We start from the raw sequence: 26,763 nt of genomic DNA on the forward strand, positions 1-26,763 counted from the left end.
GACACTGCACGTCCGGTTTGTTAGCGAGACCGACAGCAGAGGGGCTGCCCAGCTTTGGGTTATTGCCCAGTCCAGGCCCTCACCTGTTACAGCCACCCCGGGGAAGGGGTGTGTGAGAGCGTGCTGGAATCCATACCAGGTTAAAGGGCTAACCCCTGCAGACCGGCTCTCCCATGAACACTGCTCTCCAAAGTTCGCTTCCTGGAAAACAAACATCGCCTACCAGTAGCCCAGAGAGAGGGGGGGAACTGCTGCGTGCTTGTCCTTACAGAAACATGGCCCCAGGACAACTTCCCATGCGCCATCAATGTTCACGCCATGCCACTCAGGGACTTGTGCTAATATTATTTTGTGACAATATGTGATTTATCGTCACTGTACAAGACCATAAGATATAGGAGCAGAATTAGGCCATCTGGCTAATCGAGTCTTATCTGTCATATCATCATGGCTGATCCGATTTTCCTCTCAGCACCAGTCTCCTGCCTTCTCCCCATATCCCTTCATGCCCTGACCAATTAAGAATCTATCAACCTCTGCCTTAAACATACATAAAGACTTGGCCTCCACAGCTACCTGTGGCAAAGAATTCTACAGATTCACCTCTCTCTGGCTAAAGAAATTCCTCATCTTCATTTTAAAAGGATGCCCCTCTATTCTGAGGCTGTGTCCTCTGGTCTTTGCCTCTCCATCACAGGAAACATCCCCTCCACATCCACTCTATCAAGGTCTTTCACCTGTCGATGGGTTTCAATGCGGACACCCCTCATTCTTCTGAATTCTAGTGAATACAGGCCCAGAGCCATCCAACGCTCTTTACACGACAAGCTGTTCAATCCTGGGATCATTTTCGTGAACCTCCTTTGAACCCTCTCCTGTTTCAGCTCATCCTAAGGGGCCAAAAACTACATGAGCCATATTGTGAACGATGTACCGTGTTATGCACCTTGGCCCCAGAGGAACGATGTTTCATTTAGCTATGTACATGGGCACATTTTCATAACATAAATCAGTGGCTCACCACATCCTCTCCCACGACGGAGCTGGTTTGATGTGTCAGCATTGATAACCACCTCAGATTATTCCAAACAATTTCTTTTATTGAATCAGTTCGAGTCTTGTCAGTAATGGGAAACAAACACAGCAACTTCAGGCAGCCAGTGGGTTAAATACTGTTTACTGTTTTTCTACATTATTCCGTCTAATACTCCCAAAGCAGAAACAGCTGTTTGGGGTGTTGGGGAAGGAGGAAGGAAGAAGGTTAGATTCTGCAAAGCTCCCTCTATAACATACCAAAAACAATCGCAGGACAGATAGTGTTCTTCGATACAGAGGAAATTCCACTCTACTCAAACCAAACAAGTTGTCCATTGTCTGTCTGAAGGTTGCTATTATAGCAGCCAATTACATCCTCTGGCTAATTTCTGACAGTTGTGTGTTCCACAAGCTAACCACACCTCTGCAAGTGGATGGAATAATATGTACGGAATGCAAGTCCTTTTGTTCACGTGCCTTTTCAGGAAACTCAAAAAATGTGTACTCCAAAAGCAGAGGGAGACACAGATGGACAGAGAAAATGAGAGAACAGAGATGACAGGGAGGGAGGTGGAGATTGACAGAGGGAAAACGAGAGAGAGAGAATGAGGGAGAGTGGGGGGGGGGGAGAGTTGGGGGGAGGAGAGGGAATGACAGAGAAAAATGAGACACATGCAGTATCACAGAGTGAGAGAGAGAAAGAGAGACGCAGGAGAGAAATGGAGATGAAAACGGAGACAGAATTGCACATTATCTCTCATATTCAACATAATTTGTGATACATCAGTAATATTTCACCATCCTTTTCTGTTTGGCACAATGGAACATAACTTACAACTTGTAAACCACTCATTCTGATATATTTCTACTACAGCTATACAGTATATATATATGTTTAATACAAAGAAAATCAGTGACAAATATTTAATGCAGCATAATCACAAGCCATTAAACACACAGTCAGAAGAAACTATAGGCTTTGTATATTCTGCAGCCTTCCCCATCACTAAGATGGATTCAAGGAGTCATCATCAAATCCATCAACAGAAATAGTTTAGTGAAAAACAGCTAATTTATAGGATGCCTTAATATACTTCGCAGCACTTAAATATTCTGAAGAGAGGGAAGATTAATACGCATCTGTGTGAAAGAGAAATCTGCCCTCATGTGGTGAGTGACGGGGTAGGAGGAGCAGACACAAATCAGCAGAACCACACGTCCAATATGCTCGCCTGACAAACAGCTGGCAGCAGTGAGGCGGTGGGTAATTTTTACCATGTAAAATGTACTGATCGGCTGGCAGGGAGTGGAGGGGGAGAGGAGAAGGTAGAGGGTGTGAGGGTGAGGGTGGCCACTGAGAAGAGATTACTTTTCTTCAAATCAAAGCATGCTGGAAAAGTTCAGTGTTTGTGGGAAGAGAGAATCGGAGAAAGCAGGGGCAGCACCCAGCGCGGTGCAGAGCTGTGACCCATACCTCCAGCATGATGAATGTTTGCTACCTTGTAGTGATCATGGAATTAAAATGACTCTGTGGGAGCTTGTCTGCGGTATGGCAGGAGGAGAGGCAGTAAACCGGTGCTCTTTTGGTGGACAGAGAAAACCCTAATGCCGGAGAGGTGCTAACTTCTGAAACTAAAGCAAAATAAAACTGGTGGAGACTTCAGCTGTTCATCTGCGAAGGGTTAACAAAAAAAAAACATAAAGATTCAGGCTGAAGTTTCAGCTGAGCTGGGTTATTGAGTATTTTCTCACAGAGAAAGGAGACACAAGGAAGTCTGAACGACATAATTGGCGGTGATGCCAGCAGAGAGTGGTAATGCTGGGCTGTAGCAGTGTTACATTAACCAGCCCCGTCTGTGTACACTCTCCCAGTATCTGCATGGCTTTCCTCCGGGTGCTCGGGTTTCCTCCCACAGTTCAGAATCACAGTGGCAAAAGCGTCACCACACCTACTGTGTAATGTACCTTCTCTTAATTCCTCACCCTTGCCATTCTCCTTTAGCTGACGTCACTCCATCGTCTCGCTGACCTTTGGTACTTTCCTATTCTCTCCCCTCTTCTGCAACTGCTAGCCTTTTCGATAGATCATCAGCCTGCAAGATTAACCTTTTTATTTAGAGATACAGGAGAGTAACAGGCTCGAGGCCCAGCGAGCCCTGCGTCACCCAATCACACCCATGTAACCAATTAACCCATATGTGTTTGGATTGTGGGAGGAAACCCGTGTGCCTGGAGAGCACACTCCCATAGACAGTGGTGATTAGTGTAACACTATTCCAATGCCAATATGTGGGTTCAACTCCCACCTCCATTAGTAAGGAGTGTGTATGTTCTCCTAGTGACTGCGTGAGTTTCCTCCGGGTGCTCCGGTCTCCTCCCACAGTCCAAAGGCGTACCGGATAGTAGGTTAATTGGTCACATGGGTATACTTGGGAGGCATGGTCTCGTTAGGCCAGAAGTACTTTGTATCTCTATATAAAAAGAAAGAAAAATTAACTTTTTCACCCTCAAAGCAACACACACAAGCTGCTGGAGGAGCTCATCAGGCAGCATCTATGGGAAAGAATAAAAGATCGATGTATCGGGCCGAGGTCCTTCATCAAGACTGAGAGGGAAGAGGGAAGATGCCAAAATTACATGGAGGAGGGGGGAGGGGGGAGGATAGCTGGAAGGTGATAGGTGAAGCCAGGTGGGTGGGAAAGGTCAAGGGCTGGAGAAGAAAGAATCTGATAGGAGAGGAGAGTGGACTATAGGAGAAAGGGAGGGAGGAGGGGACCCAGGGGGGGAGTGATAGACTGGTCAGGGAATAGACGAAGCGGGGGAAATTTTCACTCTATAGATGCTGCCTGACCTGTTGCATAATTCATAAAAATATCCAGAAAAACAGCCCCTGGAGAGGGAAGCACTGTTCCCTTGTGAAAGGGCAGTTAATTACCGGTAACCAGTTTGCAATGCCTCCTTTAGGATTCATGACAAACATCACACATGATGGTATAATTCTCCAGTGATGGGAGCGATAAGTGTCCATGTCACAGGACTAATTGCATGAAGTTGGTCTCATTTTCAAAGCTGTGTAGGTAAACGTCTTGCTCAAGGGCTTTGGTGGAAACGCGCGAGTGTCTTGATTGAGAGCTCGAGGCTATCCGCTGGCGAGGGGCTGGTAGGGCCTCCCCGGCACCTATGGGCTGTGGGCAGACTCCAAGTTCCCGTCGTCGGTATGTAGGATCTCGATGCTGCTGTCAGGAAGGCTGTGTGAAGCGCTGTCTGTCAGCTCCGACTCGTGCATCTGGCTGGGGGATAGCGCCTCGGGGGAGCTTCCTGCACCGGACCCCGAGCGCGAGCTGGGGGTGGGGGTGCAGGCCTCCGCCAGACCCAGAATCTGTTGCACGCTCCGCTGCAGCTGCTGTTCAAGAGGAAAGAGAGCCATTAGTTCTGTGGGCAACACTTCGCCCTCTGATCTCAACCTTCCAGCACGCCTCCTATTGACCCACCACCCCTCCCTCAACCCTCCCCCCAACACCCCCACCGGCTGATTCCCCACACTCCCTGTGACACACCGTTTCTACCCCCCCACTCCTCAGATCCCTCCTAATGAGCAGTCTCCTCCGCCTGTCATCCCACCCACCACCAAAGTCACCAGCACAGAAGTCACTTGTTCACTCAACTCCAACAAGCCATTACACTTACTTACTTCCAGCCCGTATTGTCGCTGTCGTTTAGGGCAGCAATGAAGGTCCTCCATCAATGTTTCCAGTCAGGGTGGTTAGCCCTGAGCTGAACCCCCGAACCTGGAGGACTGCTGGACCACTCTTGGTCTGGCTTCTACCCTTTGACCTGTTTGGCATGGGTGACCCTACCAAGAGCCAAAGCATAAAGCCCTGACTGCAGCCAGTGTTGCTCTCTGGTCTTTCAAATATGGTCTGACCAATTAAGCCCCAGCATCACATCCTTTTATATTCTAAAATTGAATGCTAACATTGCATTTACCTTCCTCACTATTGACTCAACCTTCAAGAACACTGCACCAAGACCCGCTTTGCGCCTCCGATTTCTGCATTTGCTCCGTTTAGAAGATAGCTTTTATCCTGTCTACCAAAGTGCATGACCATACACTACCCGACACTGTATTCCACCTACCACTTCTTTCTCCATTCTTCTAATCTGTCCAAGACTTTCTGCAGACTTTTTACCACCCAACAGTAACTGCCTATCTTTGAAACTTTGTAGAGCACTGATAAGGCCTCATTTCGAGTATTGTGAACAGTTTTGGGCCCCTGCCCTAAAAGGATGTGCTGAAACTGGAGAGGGTTCAAAGGAGGTTCACAAAAACTATTCCGGAATTGAAAGGCTTGTCATATAAGGAGTGTTTGATGGCTCTGGGCCTGTATTAACTGGAATTCTGAAGAATGTGGGGTGATCTCATTGAAACCTATCGAATGGTGAAAGACCTTGATAGACTGGATGTGGAGAGGATGTTTCCTGTGGTGGGAGAGTCTAAGACAAGAGGACACAGCCTCAAAATATGGAGGGATCCTTTTAGAACAAAGATGAGAAGGAATTTCTTTAGCCAGAGAGTGGTGAATCTGTGCAACTTGTTGCCACAGGCAGCTGTGAAGGCCAGGTCTTTATGCATATTTAAGGCAGAGGTTGATAGATACTTGATTAATCGGGGCATGAAGGGATATGGGATGGGGGAGAAGGCAGGAGTTTGAGGCTGAGAAGAAAATTGGATCAGCCGTGATGAAATGGTGGAGCAGACATGATGGGCCAAATGGCCTAATTTTGCTCCTAAATGCAATCAATCCCATCATTCATATATAATGAATAGTGGACCAACACCAAGCCCTGAGGAACATTACTAGTCACCTGCATCAACCAGAAAAGGCCCAAAGTGCTTCCCTACACCGTATTCCATCTGCCAATGGAATCCAGTCCCAATCCCAGACAGAGTCACGTTCCATACAAAGCTGTGGAGTCCGGTGACACATTACTGCTTCTGGCCAAACTCACCGGACAGGCAGCCAACTGCTGGTATATCGCTTCCGCCCTGCACAGGATGTCTTCCATGTTCAGTCTCATGGTCAGCTCGTTGATGTGCTGCAAGAGAGAAAGAGGAACTCAGAGATCCACCACTACTATAGATACAAGCGATCCTGCCGACGTGGAAGCACAACATGTCGAACCTGGAAGTGGGGGGGGGGGGGGGGGGGTAGAGTATCAAGGTTCTTTGCTGAATTCCAGTCATTTCTCCCCTCTCCGCTTTCTCCCTTTTTCCATTCTCCATTTCTTGTTCTCCTCTCACCCTTCTCTTCTCCTGATGTGCTCATCACCTCCCTCCTCCTTCCCTTTCTCCAAACGCCCACTTGTCCTCCTATCAGATTCCTCCTTCTTCAGTCTTTTATCTCTTCCACCTATCACATCCTGGCTTTTTACAGCATTTGCCTCTCCCACCCCCCACCTGGCCTAATCTACCCCCTTCCAACTTGTACTCCTTCTCTGCCCTCTTCCAGATGGTGAAGTTCCAGAGGGCATATATACAAAATTAAGGGAGGGAAGTTTAGGGGAGACATCAGGGGTAAGTTTTTTACACAGAGGGTTGTGAGTGCCTGGAATGACTTGCCAGGGATGGTGGTGGAGGTTAAAACATTAGGGGTATTTAAGAGCCTCTTGGACAGGCACATGGATGAAATACAAATGGAGAGTTATGGGGTAGTGTGGGTTTAGTACTTTTTTAAAAGGATTATATGGGTCAGCACAACATGGAGGGCTGAAGGGCCTGTACTGTGCTGCAGTGCTCTATGGTTCTGTTCCAGTCCTGATGTTGGGTCTCTGCCTGGAACGTCGACTGTTTATTCCCCTCCATAGATGCTGCCTGGCTTGCTGAATTCCTCCAGCATTTTGTGTGTGTTGCTAAAAACTATCAACGGATACCAGAGTGCTGGTGTAGCTGACGTAAAGTAGGTGACAGCAATTCTTGAGTACAGGTTTCCCCCGCAATCCGAAGGTGGAGCATTCCTGTGAAACCATTTGTAAGCCGAAATGTCGTAAAGCGAAGAAGCAATTACCATTAATTTATATGGGAAAATTTTTTGAGTGTTCCCAGACCAAAAGAATAACCTATCAAATCAAAGCAAATAACACAAAAACCTAAAATAACACTAACATATAGTAAAAGCAGGAATGATATAATAAATTTACACCCTATATAAAGTAGCAATATTGTAGGTACGGTGTAGTTTCACTTATCAAACTCGGGAAGGCAGTGAACCAAAATCGATTTGGAGAAAAAAACCCGGCGTGTACACGCATATGCACGTACACGCATGCGCACACAACTGCCCGCACAAGGCTTCACGGTCATGGTAGTCTTTCTCAGGGTAAACACACGTATAAAACTGGCGTCTTTTTTTTTGTAAAAGCGAAAATCCTCTTTGGTTAGCGAAAACAGGTACTAATGTAAGTCTTTCGTAACAGCAAGTTGTCGTAAATCAAACGTTCGAAAAGTGGGGGCCACCTGTACTCTAAGAATCCCACGATGGTGAGGCCCAGGAATGAGTCACTTAGTGGACACTTCATGAGCTGTCCTTACATTAACTTCTTTACATAACAATGTGGACACTGAGTGCATGTTAATGATCTCCTGCTTCTGTAGCCCATCCACTTCAAGTTTTGGCGTGTCCAGCATTTAGAGATGCTCTTCTGCACACCACTGTTGTAACGTGTGGCTATTTGAGTTACTGTCACCTTGAACCAGTCTGGTCATTGTCCCCTGACCTCTCTCATTAACAAGGTGTTTTCCTCCCATAGAACTGACACTCACTGGATGTTTTTTTTTGTTTTTCACAGCATTCTCTGTAAGCTCTCCTTATCCACGGTGGATTGGTTCCGGGACCCCCGCGGATACCAAAATTCACGGATGCTTTAAGTCCCTTATTTAACATGTATCAGTGCGGTGGTGTTTAGGACCCAGCGGAATCCCAGACTTTATTTAATATGTCTCCCTTTGGTGGATATTAGGACCTGGTATTGGAGTATAAAAGTTGCATTGTTTGCTGTGTAACCAAAACTATGTAGTCAGCTTTGAACTTGCTATTTGCTATGCATATATCCAATTTAGTAGGAGAATGAAATCTTAAGAATGTAGAAGACAATGGTGTGTTAATGAGAGGTAGCTAAGAGATGTAGAGTAGAACAGGATTAAGTCAATGGGTAGAAACAATAGTGGCGGATGTACATGTGATACGCAACTATAGACCGATTGGATATGCTAATACAACTAAACCAGGAGATTGCTATAAAACATGCCATGTCCAAGGATCGGTGGGCAATCAGCGACTAGCTCAAAGACTGTCTCAGCTTCGATTTGCAAATTAAAAGTTTAACCCTTCTTGAAGAATCTTCTGCATCTCCTGGTCGTTTGTGGGGCATGAGAAACCACGACAAAATTGGCGACCACGGCAGGACCAGAAAGAGACCCGCGGAAAGGGAACGGCAGATTGGGGTCGCTTCCCAGTCCTCTAGGGACCCCCACAAGGCTAACAGAATTAAGGGTGCACCCAAACAAAAGGTAAGCGCTTTTTGCGACAATTTGGACTAAGAATTCTGTTGGTTTTGGGGAGGTCTTGGAGTCTCAGAAGTGTGGAACCACTGCCGAAGGGTCTCTCTGGTCCAAAGAATCTGGCAGAATTGGGGGTTAACAGGAGGCTCAGAGGATTGATCAAGAACACTGCAGTGAGGGTAAGTACAAATAAGCTAATAAGAAGTTAAGTGAAGAAAAATTCCATGTGGTGTTGGTAAGTCCCTGTGGATACCGCTTCGTATAAAACGAAGGTCTGAACGGGCAGGGAAAGGGAAAATTGAGAAAATCCCTGTGGATACCGCTTCGTATGAAATGAAGGTCTGAACGGGCAGGGAAAGGAAAATAGAGAAAATCCTCGTGGATACTGCCTTAAGAAATAAGGGTCTGAATAGACGAGGTGCAAAGAGAAAGTTCTGTGGATACCGCTGAACTGTACGGGCAGAATAGAATAGGGAACAAGGACAGTCCAATATATAGTTTAAAGCGCTGGTAGATAGACAATAGACTAGGCATAGAATTAGAGTAAATAATATTATCCAGTAAACGAACTGTGAATCTCTGAAATACCTTAAAAAGAGAGAACAACATGACAGGTAAAGGAACGGCAGTAGAGATTCTGAGCAAAAAAAATCCTGGTAAATAAATATGAGATCACAAAAACTTCAGAAAAATGGGAAAAGAGAACCAAAAACCTGGTCACAAAATGGCCAAGAGAAGGAACGTTTGATGTAAGCTTGTGTGAAGAAATGGAGGCACTAATTAAAAATTACAAACCAAAAGATAAATCTAAGAAAAGAGGTCAAAAAAGAGAACGAGAAATGGAAGTGCTAAAACTCTTCAGAACGGAGGGAGAAAGGCTGAGGAGGACAGGTAGAATATTGATTACAAGCGAGGAAGACACTAAGGTGCTGGAGAAACAGCCTGTTAGAGAGAGAGAGAGGAAGGTACAGTGAGAAGCTGGCTTCGGCTCCGTACCCGGATGCGAAAGAAACAGAAAAGCCCCCTCCCTATAATGAGGAAGGAACCCCTAAGCAGAGCCCCCTGCTGATGGGAGCAGTAAACATGCAGGGAGAAGTACAAGTTTGGGATAACGAAGAGGAAAAAAGACAATACGAGAAGGAAAAAGCGGCGATATGGAAGGAGATACAGGCAGAAAGGATAAAGGTGGAACAGGCACAGAGAGAACTGGAAGAAGGGATTGAACGGATGAAATACTTGAGAGAGGAAAAGGAGTATGAGGAATATCGGTTATACCATAGAAATGAACAGACTAGAAAAGAAAGTGGCTCATCAGGGCAGGAAGAGATGAGGCATTCAAGAGGAAGTCGAAAAAAGATAGGAGACAAAAGTCTTGGAGAAACACAAGAGAGAAGGGAATCAAGCATGAGTAAGGACCATGAGGAGTCCCTGCCACAGGTGTACAGACACGGACAGGAAGAAAGAGAAGGTGACTCATTGGAGGAGCAAGAGTTAAGTGGAGAGAGAGAGGATGCGAGAATTTGTGGGGAAGAAGTAGGAGGCAGAAGCCTAGAAGAGCAGAAGGAGGCGGTAGGGAAGTGACGCGGAAGTAGAGAGAGAGAGCTAGATAAGTTATTGAGAGGGGATTGTCAGAGGAGATGCGAAAAATACTCCAGGGGCCAACCAAGTATTGAATCAGGACAGAAAGGAAGGACGCCACAGGGAGACCGAGGGAAGAAGAGGACCCTGGAGAACTTTGTGTGGGAGGCAGTAAAGACATACCCTGAGACAGATGGGGAGTCAGGCGAGGAGGAGAGGCAGGGCAGGTGGGAAGAAGGAGGAAGAATGTTGCCGTTGTTAGTTAGAGGATCAGGACAAGTGCAGTACATCCCTTGGGGATCCCAGGACCTAGAAGGGCTGAAAAACACTCTGCCCAATCTACATGAAGGAGCAGGGAAATGGATTAGAGCCTTTGAAGAAGAAACGGCGGGACGATTATTGGCTATGGGAGATTTGAAGGCACTATTGACAAGGTTGATGGGAACCTCCAAATTTAACGAACTAATGGAAATGGCTGGCATAGTAAACTCCAACGACCCGAGAACTGATGGAGACGGGTTTGACAGAGTGAGGCAGAGGGTATGGCAGGCCCTCAGGAAGCTTTATCCACCCAAAGTGGACCCCAAAGCCTTAAAGGGGGATCCACTGGGAGACACTGAAAACCCAGCAGCCTACGTAGAAAACCAGTTGAAAAGGTGGAGACTGGAGACTGAGCAAGAGGTGGAAAATAGCTTATTTATCACCACACTGTTCCGACATATCATTTTGGATGCAATGCCTCCGCAAGTAAAATCCAAACTGGAGGAAGTGGTTGGGCTGACGTCAATGACCCCTCAAGAATTTAGAGACCACGTAGTCCATGCGGTTGAGAAATACCGGAAAGACAAACAAAGGTTGGCTGAGCAGCAGGAAGAGGTGCAAAGGAAGTTTGAAGCTCGAAGAACTCAAAAAGAAGGAAAAAGAGAAAAGCAAAAAGATGCTGCCAGCAACCACCGGTCCGAATACAGCCATCGAACTGGATGAAGCACCGCTATATGGAGGAACCGTTCATACTGTAAGACAAGGGCCGGAAAACCCCATGCCAATAATCAAAGTCTTTGGGGGAGCATTCCCACAAATGCCCTATCAGGATCAGACTAAATTCAAACAGCCCAGACAGGACTGGAAGTCCCAAGAAGGGGGACAGAGGAGCTATGGGCAGAGGGGACCAGTGAGGAAACAGGGGGAAAGAGAGGTAGAGAGATTGTGCTGGGGATGTAATCAGCCTGGTCACATGAGAAGAGATTGTCCGTTTACACTATGGCCTGTCTCACACCAGCAGGAACAAATAAGAAGGGAACTAAAGTTTAGCCAAGGACCAGCCCCCACAGGCCCAAGTGGACCTGTGAACCCCTATGCCAGGTATTAGGGGTGCCCTGAGAACTCGAGTGGGAAGGGACATTACCCAATGATAACAAGGGAGGCAGGCGAGGAACCCATTGTTCAGGTTATGTTAGAAGGGCAACTGACACTGATAGATACTGGAGCCACGTACGCTTGTGTACAGCCACAGTATACCCTTTGCCTTCCCATGTCAGGAAAGTTTATTAAGACGGTAGGGTTCTCGGGGAAAACACAGTTGACACAGTGCTCCAGTGCGGTTGAGAATGGGAAATAAAGGAATTGTTTTGCCGGTGCTAGTATTTAAAGGAACTCCGATTAATTTGTTAGGCAGAGATGCCTTATTGAAACTGGAATTAAAATTAGAATGCACCAGAAATGGGCTGAGTGTGGAAAGAGCAGGGGCTCAATTGATAGTGCGAGAAGACAAGAAGGCTAATGTCTTTTGGATAGGAGACATCGCAGACCAGATTCAGGAAACCTGGGAAAAATGGAAAAAGGGCGTGCAGGCTATATTACCCAGGGCTGTAATGCCCAAATCTGAGCTACATTGTACAGTGATTTTTGACGAGACTCAGAACAGGGAGTTAGAGGAGAGATGGTACCTGGAGGCATGTAGCCAACAGCACCTGGAAGGGTAGGCTGTGATAATTGGAAAGCAAGGGGCAGCTTTACAAGTTAAGTGGAAAACCTTTTTAGAAAAATGGTACAGGATACCGGAGGCTGCTCCCCATGTAATGTTGTTGGTAAACAAGGGGTATCAGTCTAAAGACTTAGGACCCTTAGTTAAGAGTGCTGAAACCTTAACAGTGTGGAGGAAAATCACGCCAGAGGTGTGCATATCAGAAGACAACAATTGCATTAAAATAATGGTAAGTGTAGATATGGTAGGGACAGTGAGAGAGGTCGAAATAACTCCCCAACCACACATGCCATTGCTGGGAAAGGAAAGAGGCCAGCAGAAAGATAGGTTAGATGAGTTGCCATCTATTCTGTGGTTGCAGCATGACACGGACGTAGGGAAAATAAAAACAGCTAGTCCGGTGGAAATAAGGCTGAAAAGGGGAGCAATTCCACCCAGGAGACCACAATACCCTCTAAGACCAGAAGCAGAAGAGGGAATAGCATTGACAGTGCAGGAGTTGCTTGAAATAGGAGTACTTAAAAGAACAAACAGTCCATGCAATACCCTGTTGCTGCCGGTCTTAAAAGCAGATAAATCTAAGTGGAGATTGGTGCATGATTTGCGAGCGGTAAATGATGTGGTAGAGGACTGGCCAGCGGTAGTCCCCAACCCACACACGCTTTTGACTAATGTTCCACCAGAAGCAAGTTACTTTTCAGTGATTGATTTGTGTTCGGCTTTCTTCAGCATTCCTCTAGCCGACCAGTGTCAGTATCTGTTTGCATTTACTTACAGAGGTGCTCAGTATACCTATACCAGAATGCCGCAAGGGTTTAAACATACACATATTTTTAATCAGATGTTGAAGGCAGACCTAGAGGACATACCATTGGAAAGTACATTGTTACAGTATGTGGATGACCTGTTGATTTGCTCCCACAGTAAGGAACAGTGTGAGCAGGACACTATAACTCTGTTAGAGAAGCTGGCGCACGGAGGACATAAAGTATCCAAAAAGAAACTGCAATTTTGCACGCAGCAAGTGGAATACTTAGGCAGGGTAATATCCAAGGGGGTGAAGGCGATAGCACCAGATCAGATTGAGGCAATAACTAAGGCCCCCAAACCCCAGACTGTAGGGCAGATGATGATGTTGTTGGGAATGGCAGGGTACAGCTCAGATTGGATAGGAGAATATGCTGAGATTGTGGCACCTTTGAGAAAGATAATGAAAGAAGCAGGACATAACAAATTTGAAGAACGGCGGAGATAGCTTTCAATACTATTAAGCAGGAATTGCAGTCAGCACCAGCATTAGCTTTGCCTGACTACGAGAAGGTTTTTCATCTGTATGTATCCAACTGACAGGAGGGTTATGTCACAGTGGTTCTAACACAAGAGACAGGCACAGGAAAAGCAAAGCAGCCGATAGCATACTACAGTACGAGACTAGATGAGGTGGCTCAGGGGTATCCACCCTGTTATCAGGGATTGGCGGCGCTGTACTATGCATATGGAAAGGCATCATCTGTAACCCTGGGCTATCCTGTGACTCTGTACACACACCACAAAGTAGCAGAATTGCTGGAAAGAGTTGCCAGCCAGGATAGCAGCATATCAGATGCTAGTGACATTTCCTGACATAACTATACAGAGATGCACTACCAGTAATATAGCCGATTTTGTCCCTTTGGGCTGTGAAGGAGAACCCCATGATTGTGTAGGGAAGACGATGACATTTGCCAAATTGAGTGCAGATTTACGGTCAGAACCACTAGAGGATGCAGATAAAAAGGTTCTGTTCGTAGATGGCTCTTGTTATAGGGATTATGATGGAAATCATGCAGGGTTCTCAGTAGTGCAGCAGGATCAGTCGAGCTATAAGATTATTAGGATGGAGTCCTGTCCCCAACCGTGTTCCGCCCAACTAGCGGAAATCAAAGCCCTGACAGCAGCGTGTGAAATGATGGAAGGTGAGAAAGTAGACATCTATACTGATTCGGTATATGTCCATGGAGTATGCCATTTGTTCGGGGCAGTGTGGAAACAGAGAGGTTTTAAAAAAAGCAGTGGAGATCCCATACAACATTGTCAGCGAATTCTAGACTTAATAAAAGCCATAATGAAACTTAAAGCATTGGCTATAGTAAAATGCCAGGCACATAAAAAGGGAAATGATGTAATAACAAAGGGAAATCAAGCTGTGGACGAGGCAGCCAGAAAAGCGTCTGGGTGTACATCAGCTGTCATTGCCCCCCAGGTAAGCCTAGCTCCAGAACCTGAGGTAGAGGACCTAATTGAAATACAAGGTAAGGCAACTTTGGCAGAACAGACAATGTGGAGACGAAGGGGGGCCAAGCAGAACCCGGAAGACTTGTGGAGCATGGAAGACAGTTTGTTGGTAGCGCCCACCCCTCTACTGATGATTCTGATTTCAGAAGCGCATGGGATTGACCATTGTGCGGGGGTGGGGGAAGTAATAAAGAAAATAAAGAAGGATGGTTTTTGGTCACCTTACTTACAGGCTTCAGTGGACTTTGTCATCACAGTACGAGGTATGCGCACAGAATAATGTTTGGAGAGGAGTGCTGTACTTTAATACCAAATAACACTAGTCCAGAAGGATTGTTTACTAAGGCAATGTATAAGTTGAAAAGTCTAAGAAAGGAAGTTAAATGGAATGCAGGGTCTGGACATCAGTTATTTGATTGGTTAGAAAGTAGACTTGGAGGATGGGGAGCATGGCTGACTAAAATGGCAATAACTGTCGGTATTGTATTGTTGAGCTGTGCGCTTGTGCTGTGCTGTTTTCTTCCTTGTCTCAAGTCTCTTGTAGTGCGTGCTGCAACCAAACAATTTCCGCTGCTCGTGGCAAGTACTGAAGCAAGCTTAGTGAAGAAACGCCGAAAATGTATCGTTACAGCCTACAACACCTGCAGGATGAACAAGAGCAAAACGACAGTGTGGGAGTAGATTGTAAGGGCTTCTGAGTCTTTTTCCCTGTCTCAGGTACAGAGGGACAGGTTTTTGGCTCAGCGGCCCAGGGTAACAGGGAGAGAATACTTTGAGGTCTTGGCGCAGAAAATTATAGTTTAACCCGAGATTTGGGAATAAGTGCTTGGGTTTATTGGGGCTTTTGTGTGCGGACTCTTAGTCTTCTTTCTCTGTGTGAGACAGGGAGGGATATATTTAAAAGTTGCATTGTTTGCTGTGTAACCAAAACTATGTAGTCAGCTTTGAACTTGCTATTTGCTATGCATGTATCCAATTTAGTAGGAGAATGAAATCTTAAGAATGTAGAAGACAATGGTGTGTTAATGAGAGGTAGCTAAGAGATGTAGAGTAGAACATGATTAAGTCAATGGGTAGAAACAATAGTGGCGGATGTACTTGTCATACGCAACTATAGACCGATTGGATATGCTAATGCAACTAAACCAGGAGATTGCTATGAAAAATGCTATGTCCAAGGATCGGTGGGCAATCAGCCACTAGCTCACTGACTGTCTCAGCTTTGATTTGCAAATTAAAGTTTAACACTTTTTGAAGAATCTTCTGCGTCTCCTGGTCGTTTGTGGGGCACGAGAAACCACGACACTGGCGGTGCAGCTCTGAATCCGCAGCGTTTCTGTTCACAAAAATAATCACGATCGCAATTGAAAATAAGGTGTAAGTAATAAAGCCATCGGAAAGAGGTGAAACGCCATCGGTCATTGGAAAAGCGTTAGGTTACATTGGTCAACGATCAGAACAATTTTAATGCAGCATATGGAAAGCCCTGTCCTGATGAAAGCTACAATTATTACTCAGCAATGCAGTGGTTAAATTATTGAAATACGTATGTTTCTTAAGTGTCATATGTATAGAAAGGTAAAATACGTACTATATACTAAGAAAAACGTTTGACTAACTGACGCTAAATAATACCGGATGTACCTGTTCTGACTTCAAATCCGATTTAAAAATGGACTCAGGAATGGAACTCATTCATAACCCGGGGACTGCCTGTACTGTTAAGTCATCTCTAGATTACTTATAATACCCAATACAATGCAAATGCTATGTAATACTGTATTGTTTAGGGAATAATGACAAGAAATATAGTCTGTACATGCTCAAGCAACGAGTGCTGCAGAGAGAACTTCCAGGTTTTCCCGATCTGCGGTTGGTTGAATCCGCAGATAAGGAGAGCCGACTGTATACAATTGCGTGTGAACATACCAGGAGATGAGCAATTTCTGAGATACTCAAACCACCCCATCTGACACCAACAATTCTTTCATGGTCAAAATCACTTGGATCATTATTTCTTCTCCATTCTGATGTTTGGTCTGACGAACAACTGAACCTCTTGACCGTGTCTGTATGCTTTTGTGCATTGAGTTGCTGCCACGTAATGGGTTGATTGGATATTTACATTAATAAGCAGGGGTATACCTAATAAAGTGGCCACTGAATGTATAGTCAGTTTAGGTTCCATATTCCTGGCACTTGTTTGAAAGTGAAACGAGGCAAAGAGCTGATAATGTCATAAAGAAAGCTTTTGGCCCGTTACCCTTCATAGAACAAAGTACTGGGTACAGGAGATGGGATGTTATGTTGAAATTGTGTAAGACATTGGTGAGGCCTAATATGGAGTATTGTGTTCAGTTTTGGTCAGGAGGGATGTAAATAAGGTTTAAAGAGTACAGAGAAAATATATAAGGATGTTGTCAGGTCTGGAGGACCTGAGTCACAGGGAAAGATTGAATAGTTTAGGATTTTATCGTAGAAGATTTGAGATTAGAGAGGAGGTTTGATAGAGGGATACAGAATTAGGAGAGGTATAGATAGAGTACTTCCACTGAGGTTGGGTGGGACTACAACTACAACTAAGGTGAAAGGGGAGCATGACAGGAAACGTCTTTACTCAGAGGGCCATGAGAATGAGCTGCCAGTACAAGTGGTGCATGCGAGCTCGATTTCAACGTTTAAGAGAAATTTGGATAGGTAGGGGTATGAGGGGCTGTGGTTCTGGAGCAGGTCGATGGGAGTAGGCAGTTTGGCTTGTACTTTTCTATGACTCTGTGACATGAAGGTAGTGTGTTCTGCTTATCAGATTAAAGGGGAAAAAACGCAGAAAATTAACATATTACAAACTCTGAGTGTTCACCTTGAGTATCTCGTTGAAGCCGTAGTTGGGGTTCATCAGTGCATCTCGCTCAGAGTCCAGGATAGCACAGCACACCAGCAGGTGGAAATTTGGGCACGGGTGGCCTGTCCATTGTACCTAGCAGGAGGGGAAGAAGAAAAGAGCTCAGCGCCACAGGGGAACTGCAGAACAAACTCAATACGACTAAACGCGGCACTGAGACCCGGAGCCTGGATGATGCTCTGGTTTGTAACAAGATTATCCACACTACGTAGCATCATTTTCTGATGTAGTCCTTTAGTCTTATTCATCTATTGAGATACAGCATGGTGCAACCCAAATTTAATCCTAGCTTAACGATAGGCCAATTTACACTGACCAATTAACCTACTAACTGGTACGTCTTTGGACTGTGGGTGGAAACCGAAGCCCCAGAGAAATCCCACGCATTCCATGGGGAGGACGTCAGAATTGAACTCTGACCTCCGATGACATGAGCTGTAACAGCATTGTGTAAACCGCTATGCTGTCACGGCGCCCAGGCGGCTCCTTAAATTGGCAACACTTTTTTTCCCCTATAATTTTAGAAAGGTAACTTTCAGGATCTTGGCCCCAATTGTGTCTGAGAAGCTGCTGGAGAATCATCTAGAGCTGAGGATGCAGAGCGGTGAACTTAAAGAGGTATAAAACTTTTAAAGTTCATTATAAAAGTACATATACATCATGATATGCAACCCTGAGATTCATTTCCTTGTGGGCATTCACAGTAAATCAAAGAAAAATAACAGAATCATCGAAAGACTGCGCCAAACAGGATGCTCAAACAACCAATGCGCAACACTGTGCAAATCCAAAATGAGAAATAAAAAAACAAAATAATAATAAATAAGCAAGCAATAAATATCGAGAAAGTGAGATGAAGAGTCCTTGAAAGTGAGTCCATAGGTTGTGGGAACAGTTTAGTGATGGGGGACGTGAAGTTGAGTGAAGTTATTCCCTCTGGTTTAAGAGCCTGATGGTTGAGGGGTAGTGACTGTTTCTGAGCTTGGTGGTGTGGGCCCTGTGGCTCCTGTACCTTCTTCCTGATGGCAGCAAGGAGCAGACAGCATGGTGCAGATAGTAGCTGCTTCTTTCCTGCAACAGTGCTCCGTGTACATGTACTCGATGGTGGGGTGGACTTTACCTGTGATGGACTGGGCCATGTCCACTGAATCCAGCTCAGTCCTTATAAACTCATGAGGGGTACAGATACAGTGCACGGTGAGAGTTTTCTTCTCCTGGTTAGTTAAGGTGAGAGGAGGAAGATTTAAAGGGGCGCGAGGGGTAGAAGTTTCCCACACGGAGGGTTGCGGTTGTACGGAATGAGCTGCCAGAGGAAGTTTTAGTCAAATCACTTAGAGAATCTGCAGGTGCTGGAAATCCGAGCAGCACACATAAAATGCTGGAGTAACTCAGCAGGCCAGGGAGCATCTACGGAAAAAAAGTACAGTTGATATTTCGGGCTGAAACCCTCCGGCAGGACACCAAAGTATTAGAAGTGGTTATAATTACAATGTTGAGAAGACATTTTGACAGGTACATAGATAGGAAAGGTGTTGCGTTTGAGAGGGTTGAAAACTTCAAGTGTTGGCATCACCAATAGCCCGTTCTGGTCCAACCACACTGATGTCATGGCTCACCAACATCTCTAATTCCACTGGAGGCTAAAAGTTCAGCACACCCCTGTGATTTTTATCAATGCACCATAGAAAACATTCTATCTGAATGCATAGCAGCTTAGTGTGGCAACTGATCTACACATGACTGCCAAGAAACCGCAGAGCATTGTGGCCACAGCTCAGCCTTCCCTCTATGGACTGACTGATTGAAGCAGTCAACATAATCCCAGACCGCACTCACCCCAGTCATTCTCTCTACTCCTCTCTCCCATTGGGTAGAAGATACAAAAGCCTGAGCTCACGTACCACCAGGCTCAAGGACAGCTTCTTCCCCACTGTTATCAGGCTATTGAACAGACCCCTTGTATGATAAGATGGACCCTTGGTCTCACAATCCACCTGTTAACGATCTTGCACTTCATCGCTTCCCTGCATTGCGCTTTTATTTTGGCAGCTTACAGTGCAGGATTATTGTTTTACCTTATTCTAGTCCAGTGCACTGCGCAATGATTTGATCTGTTTAAGCAGGACGAGGGACAGTATTTTCACTGTACCTTGGTAGATGCAACCACAGATTTGAGGCATGTGGACCCATTTCAGGGCAGTGGGACTAGGGCTGGCAGGCATCTTGATCAGCACAAACGAGATGGCCTGTTTCCGTGTTGAGAACAGAAACGTACAAAAACTCAGTAACTGCTGCATGCCTTCTCATGAACCATGGTGCTAAGAGATAGGGAATTCCAGAATGGATTAATTGATTAATTTATTGTGATACAGAGTGGAATGGGCCCTTCCAGCCCTTCAAGCTGTGCCTCCCAGCCGTCCCCGATTTAACCCTAGCCTAATCACGGGACAATTTACACGACCCATTAACCTACTAGCTGATACGTCTTTGGACTGTTGGAGGAAAAAACGCACACATTCTACAAGGAGGACATACAGACTCCGTACAGATAGCGTTGGAATTGAACGCTGAACTCTGACACCCCACATTGTGCTAACCGCTACGATACTGTGGCGCCAAAGGTTAGTGCGGGGCTGGTTACATTCAGGGAGCTGGTTACTAGGAGTGAAGCAGCAGGTTGTGATGTTCTCCTGCGAGTGCCGCCTTTGACTTTCTCGTTGGTAGAGATGGTAAGCTTGGAGATGCTGTCAAGAGTAGATGGAATGAGAACAGCGTTGTGTTCTGTGGCTGACATAACAGGGCAGCCACTGTGCAGCAGCGGGGAAGGGAATGAATATTTAAACGGTTGAAGAGATGCCAATCAGCAGGCTTGTTTGTCTTGGACGCTGTTAGATATGTGGAATACGACCAAAGGAAAAATGGCTGGAGTCGCTCAGCACTTAAGTGCGAGGGTGTTTATGTGGTGTGTCAAAAATCAAAACTTACAAAAATTAATGAAAATAGTGAAAACTGCAAATATTTACAAAAAGATATCTACCAGAAAACACAGTAACAGCTCCATACTTTGTACGGTGTGAACTCCTGGCATCCCCGATCTCACTCTCTCCCACTGAGAGTTTATTAGGCGCCAGGACGTTCCATCTTTAATTACACACACAGTTAACTTAAGACTACACATGAATCAGAACACGATGCATCCCACAAAGTAGTTACAATCGTATTCCAAAATAAACAGAAGCATCTACCTTAGATACAGTATACAGACAATATATACACATTTACACATCTCCATTACTGATGAAATGGAATGATGAAATGGCAGGAAAGGCACCGTAAAGCCAACCTGCGCACATCAGCTCGGTTTAGCACCCATTATGAGAATATGCCAGGGAACACAATGAAGTGCATATAATCAGCACAATGGCAAAAGAGTGACAAGGCAAAGTATGTCTGTATATGCAGCTAGTATGGGCTCGACAGACAGAATGGCCTCCTGTTGCACTGTATCTGTTCTCATCCTGTCACGAGGTAGCCCAGAATAAAACTAATTTTTAATTGTTTGAGTCATTCCATTCAATATTTACTTTACTTAAGGAAAGTGTTGCAAAGAATAAAAATTGGAACTGCACAAATTGGGTACCTGGATAACATAGGCACGAACATTATCAAGGCAACATATTGACACTGAATCAAAGTCCATACCTCCCAAAGGCGCAGTATATCCGGAAAGGAAAACTCCCTTTTAAACCAGATGAGCAGCCAGCGGAAACAGAAGCAGAGGTTTCCCGACTCTCTGGAATCTGGGGAAAGAAAGAGTCATTGGAAATGCTGCACAGAGGGCATCACAGTGGCGCGGCAGGTAGCATAATTGGATTACAGCGCACGCGATCACTGACTGGGGGTTCTATTCCCAGCGCTGTTTGGAAGAAGTTTGCACGTTCTCCCTGTGACTCCACGGATTTCCTCCAGATGCTCGAGTTCCCTCCCATAAGACGTACGGGTTAGGGTTTGTGACTTGCGAGCAGGCTACGTTGGCGGTGGACACTGCCCTCAGCACAAACCGTGTTGGTCGGTGACGCAAAATGGCATATTTCACACAACGTTGCGATGTTTCAACATTCTTGTGACAAATAAAGCTATCTCTTTGAAGCTGCACAAGTAAGTGTAGTAGGAACAGCTCGCCATTAGAGGGCAGTGTGGGCACACCCTAGCCATCCACACAAGGCACAAGGAATCTGTTTCCCCAACTAAAAGGCAATTAAAACACCCCCGTTCAACCCCTTAAAAACTAAACCCCTACAAAAGGTACTATAACCAAACTGTAGATAAATCAAGGGTAAAAAGCCCCTAAAATAATAAGCACAGGTTTGGCAGAACAGCTGTTTGCAACTGATCACCTCATAATTTAAGATCAACAAAAAAATTCCACCATCATTAATATGCTGATTGCAGTAAATGCGACAAGAGGCCTGAGAATTTCTTTGTTCGATGAATGACATATTATCGCCAGATGAAAACAATGTATTAATCTAAGTAGATAGTATTCACTGATATCAAGGTATCAACACTGGAACACACAAAATGCTTGGGGGAGCTCAGCAGGCCAGGCAGCATCGATGGAGGGGAATAAACAGTCTAGACGGGAAAGGATGAGGTGATGTCAGAGCAAAAAGTTGGGGGGAACAGAGGAAGAAGTACGGGGTGATGGGTGACATCGGGAGAGGGGGAGGGGCTGAACTAAAGGGCTGGAGATGACTGGCAAAAGAGATAAAGTATTGGAGAAGGGGGAACCTGATAGGAGAGGATGGAGGACCGTGAAAGAAAGGGAAGGGGAAGGAGCAGCGGAAGGAGGTGTTTTGGTGAGAGAGGGAAATGGGAATGGGGAATGGTGAAGGAAAGGTGAATTACCAGAAGTTCAAGAAATTGATGCTCATGCCATCAAGTTGGAGGCTGCCCAGACGGAATATGAGGTGTTGACCCTCCAACGTGAGTATGGCCTCATCCTGGCAGTAGTGGCAATGGACTGACATGTGGGAATGGGAATAGGAAGTAGAATTGAAATGGGTGGCCTCGGTGAAATCCCGATTTTTGTGGCAGATTGAGCAAAGCAGTCTCACAATCTACAGTAGAATATTTAGTTTCACTCAGTCCACATTACAAATAACACAGACAGACAAGTCAGAACAGAGGACGATGGAGACGGGTGGTCATCAATAGTCTATGCTCTACTGTGAGATTGGGGCCCCAGGAAGAAGACATTTGGAAAACTAGCCTTGCTGGCAGCTTCTGTTATTTTTGTGGACTAGAACTTGGAGTAACAAGGTATCTTTAAACAGAAATTGTGATGGGGTTCCATTGCCGCATTAGATCCAGAAGTTCTAAGCAACTGTGCAATCTCTCATTCATATCAACACTCACCATGTGCAGCGACTCTCAGTAACCATCCAGTCTGTCTCAAACCTTGTCCAGATGCACAGAAACTGCCTCTAGAACACAGCTTGAGCTGTCTTTCTTAGAGACAGAGAACATGGAAAACAGCAGCAAGTGCCAACGTTACAACGTTCAGACACCCCCACTGAACTGCATAGAGTCAGCCTAATTGATAGCTTTCAATTGACAGCACCAGCAAAAAGAACAACCTGTCCTGTTTATACCATTGTGTAAGACGAGATTAAAAATGTGTGTGTGTGGTGCAATTGCATGCATCTCTACACACACGTCCTTCTGCACGTGCATCCCTCTGACGTGTGTGTAAGACAAGAGATTAAAACTGTGCGTGCGAGTGTGCGTGCTTCTACACACGTCCTTCTGCAGCTGCATCTCTCTGCCGTGTGTGCAAACCAGGAAATTAAAATGTGTGTGTGTGTGTGTGTCTGTGGTGGGGGGTGTGTAGAAGTGGTGGTAGTGGTTTATAGAGGAGGGAGGTGGTGGTGGTAAAGAGAGATCTCAGAGTCACACAGCATGGAAACATGACTTTTGACATACCAAGTCCAGGCTGATCAATAACCATGCATTTGTACCAAATCCTACATTAAATCAGATATTTTCACTCTCCCAACAATCCTATGAATTCATCCCACATTCTAACACTCGTCTACAGATGAGGGGCAATTTTCCACAGTCAATCAAACTATCAACTCATGGGATCAATAGCATCCAGTGGAAAACCATGGGAGCAGGACTATCACAGGCAACGGCCACTGGTGCACACGAGCACACACACAGGTTCGTAAACAGTAAAAATTAAATGATGTTTCTCAATAGATTATTTAACAGTTTCCTCTTTGAAGGCTGTTAGGCAAGTAGATGACGTCTTCATTATTATGCATCTCCAGCACCTTGTGCAAGCTGTACCATGAGACAAAACCATGAGGGGTGTGGATAGGGTAAATGCAAGCAGGCTTTTTCCACTGAGGTTGAGTGGAACTACAACCAGAGGTCATGGGCTAAGTGTGAAAGGTTTAACGGGGATGTGAGGTGAAACTTCTTCACTCAGGGGGTCATGGGAGCTGCCAGCACAAGTGGTGCATGCAATCTTCATTTCAACGTTTAAGAGAAGTTTGGATAGGTACATGGATGGTAGGAGTATGGGGGGGGGGGGTGGTGGGGGGGGCTATGGTCCCAGTTGCAGGTCGATAGGAGTTTAAATGGTTTAGCATGGACTAGAGGGGCCAAAGGGCCTGCTTCAGTGTTGTAGTTTTCTATGACTCTATACTGTGCTCTACTGTTCAATATTCTATGTGCTAAAGTAACATTAAAAGCATGGGCAGCAAATGACAACCAACGTGGAGTCAGGGTAAATAGTCAGACTTACAATGGGGGAAGGTGAATAGTTTGAATTTTTAGTTTTTCATGCTTTACAATTTTCCTTGTTTTCTGGGCTCTACTGTGAAAAAAAGGAGTGAGATTCACAAATAAACATTTTCAGTTGAACTGAAAAACTGAAAGTACCTGTGGACAAAAGGTTGGGGGATGAATACTTTTTCAAGGACTGTATACGTGCTGGAATGCATCACTGACCTAGGAAGTCACAGAGTGCAGAATCCAGCACCCTCAGCAGCAGGGCTAACTTTTCCAGCTGTTCCTTCATGCTCTCCTGGCTTTCCTCAAAATTCCGGTGCTGTGAACAAGGGCAAGAGACAGGCTTTCGTGAGCAGGACTCGCACAACCTTTCCCTTAGGAGTAGTTTCTCACCTTCAACGGTCAGAATCAGGCTTAATATCACTGGCACATACTGTGAGATATGTTGTGTTGTGGAAGCAGTACAATGCAATACATAATAATAAAAACTATAAACTACAGCAAGCATATATAAAACAGAAATTAAATAAATAAAGCAAACAATAGTGAGATAGTGAACGTAGCTTCAATGTCCATTCAGAAGTCTGATGGCAGAGGGGAAAGAAGCTGTTCCTAAAACATTGACTGTCTCCCCTCAGGCTCCTGTACCTCCTCCCTGATGGTAGCAATGAGAAGAGGGCATGTAATGGCTGATGGGAGTCCTTAATGATATATACTGCCTTTCTGAGGCATCTCTTTATAACTGACTTTCATGATGTGAAACTTGCAGCATCAACACAGTACAAAGATATATGATTACTACTGTACTTGAACCTTGCACTTAACACCAAAGAGCTGATTGTGGACTTCAGAAAGAGTAAGATGAGGCAGTAAGAGTAAGACTATGCAGTAGCACAGGATCGAAAGAAGCTACATCTTGGGTACCAGCCTCTGTAATATCCAAGACATCTCAAAGGAGATGTGTCTCAGAAACACAACGTCCATTATTAAGGACCCTCCTCACACAGGCCATGCCCTCTTTTCATTGTTACCATCGGGAAGGAGGTACAGAAACCTGAAGGCATACAGTCAGCGATTCAGGAACAGCTTCTTTCCCTCTGCCATTGGATTTCTGAATGGACATTGAACCCATGGACACTACCTCATTACTTTTTAAAAAATTTCTGTTTTTGCATGACTATTTTTTATTTAACTATTTAATATACAAATATACATTTACTGTCATTCTTTTATAATATTTATCATGTACTGCATTGTACTGCTGCTTCTAAGTTAACAAATTTTACGACATATGGACACTGAGGAGGGAAATAGAATAGAGTGATCTGGGAATACAGATACATAATTCCCTAAAAGTGGTGTCATGGGTAGATAGTGTCATAAAGAAAGCTTTTGGTACATTGGCCTTTATAAATCAAAGTATTGAGTATAAGAGTTGGAATGTTATGGTGAGGCTGTATAAGGCATTGGTGAGGCCAAATTTGGAGTATTGTGTGTAGTTTTGGTCACCGAATTACAGGAAGGATATTAATAAGGTTGTAAGAGTGCAGAGAAGGTTTACAAGGATGTTGCCGGGACTTGAGAAACTGAATTACAGAGAAAGGTTGAATCGGTTAGGACTTTATTCTCTGGAGCGTAGAAGATTTGATTAGAGGTGATAGAGGGGAGATTTGTTAGAGGTGTATAGAATTATGATGGGTATAGTGAATGCAAGCAGGCCTTTTCCACTGAGGTTAGGGGAGAAAAAAACCAGGGGTCATGGGTTAATTGTGAAGGGGGCAAAGTTTAAAGGGAACATTGGGGAGGGGGCTTCTTCACACAGAGAGTGGTGGGAGTGTGGAATGGTAAACGCGGGCTCACTTTTAACATTTAAGCAAAACTTGGACAGGTACATGGATGAGAGGGGTATGGAGGGATATGGTCCAGGTGCAGATCAGTGGGACTAGGTAGAAAATGGTCCGGCACAGCCAAGAAGAGCCAAAGGGCCTGTTTCTGTGCTGTAATGTTCTACGGTTCTATGCGGTGATATTAAACCTGATTCTGAATCTCGAAAATAAATTGTGCAAAAAATAACAAATTAATAAATATGTAGAAAAAGTTCCTTCAGAATTTAAGATTGGTGAAAATGTTCCATAACGTTTACTGACTTTAGAAAATCATATGATACCTATCAGTTACCTAAAGCCTCACAAACCAACCAGAGCAGCATGTCATGTGCAGTGGATTCCAGTTAATTGGGCCATCGGTTAACTGGGACAATTCTTAAAGAACACAAGAAAATCAAGAAAATTGCTGGGATTCCTCTAGTCTATTTAGAACATTATGTTGATCAATTGGGGCAGATTTTATCACGGATCAGTTGTGTGCACTTATGTGGCTGTTAGATGCTCCACCGTGCTTTGAATGAACAGTTTTTAAATAGTGTCAGCTGGGTGTACTTGTGTTCAAAATGCAGGATAGTTGGTGTTTCAGATCAGTTTTACTCACTGCGGTTTCAAGCATTCAAAGGAATTTAAACTGCGCACAAAAGGTTGTTGCCCTCTACCTCGTTGGCAGGGTTAAGTTTATTTCACGATCGTACACAATCACATTTCCTTTTTTGGTTTCAGATGTGGACGGTGTTGACAACGT

At 45.0% G+C, this 26,763-nt stretch overlaps 1 protein-coding gene across 1 annotated transcript in view; it reads right to left on the reverse strand.

Moving 5' to 3' along the window:
• Positions 1 to 1,079: 1,079 nt before the first annotated feature.
• The window catches only part of tbc1d17 (TBC1 domain family, member 17), an 86,990-nt gene continuing 61,306 nt past the window's right edge, over positions 1,080 to 26,763 (reverse strand). The window contains exons 13-17 of the mRNA XM_059953469.1: positions 24,352 to 24,451; positions 21,034 to 21,131; positions 17,290 to 17,406; positions 6,046 to 6,132; positions 1,080 to 4,438 (exon numbers count right to left, since the gene is read on the reverse strand). Of these exons, the coding sequence (XP_059809452.1) occupies positions 4,214 to 4,438; positions 6,046 to 6,132; positions 17,290 to 17,406; positions 21,034 to 21,131; positions 24,352 to 24,451 (627 nt within the window). The 3' untranslated portion in view covers positions 1,080 to 4,213. The remainder of the gene's footprint in view (positions 4,439 to 6,045; positions 6,133 to 17,289; positions 17,407 to 21,033; positions 21,132 to 24,351; positions 24,452 to 26,763) is intronic.

This window comes from Hypanus sabinus, chromosome 29 (assembly GCF_030144855.1).
Source record: "Hypanus sabinus isolate sHypSab1 chromosome 29, sHypSab1.hap1, whole genome shotgun sequence".
Classification (NCBI taxonomy): Eukaryota; Metazoa; Chordata; class Chondrichthyes; order Myliobatiformes; family Dasyatidae; genus Hypanus; species Hypanus sabinus.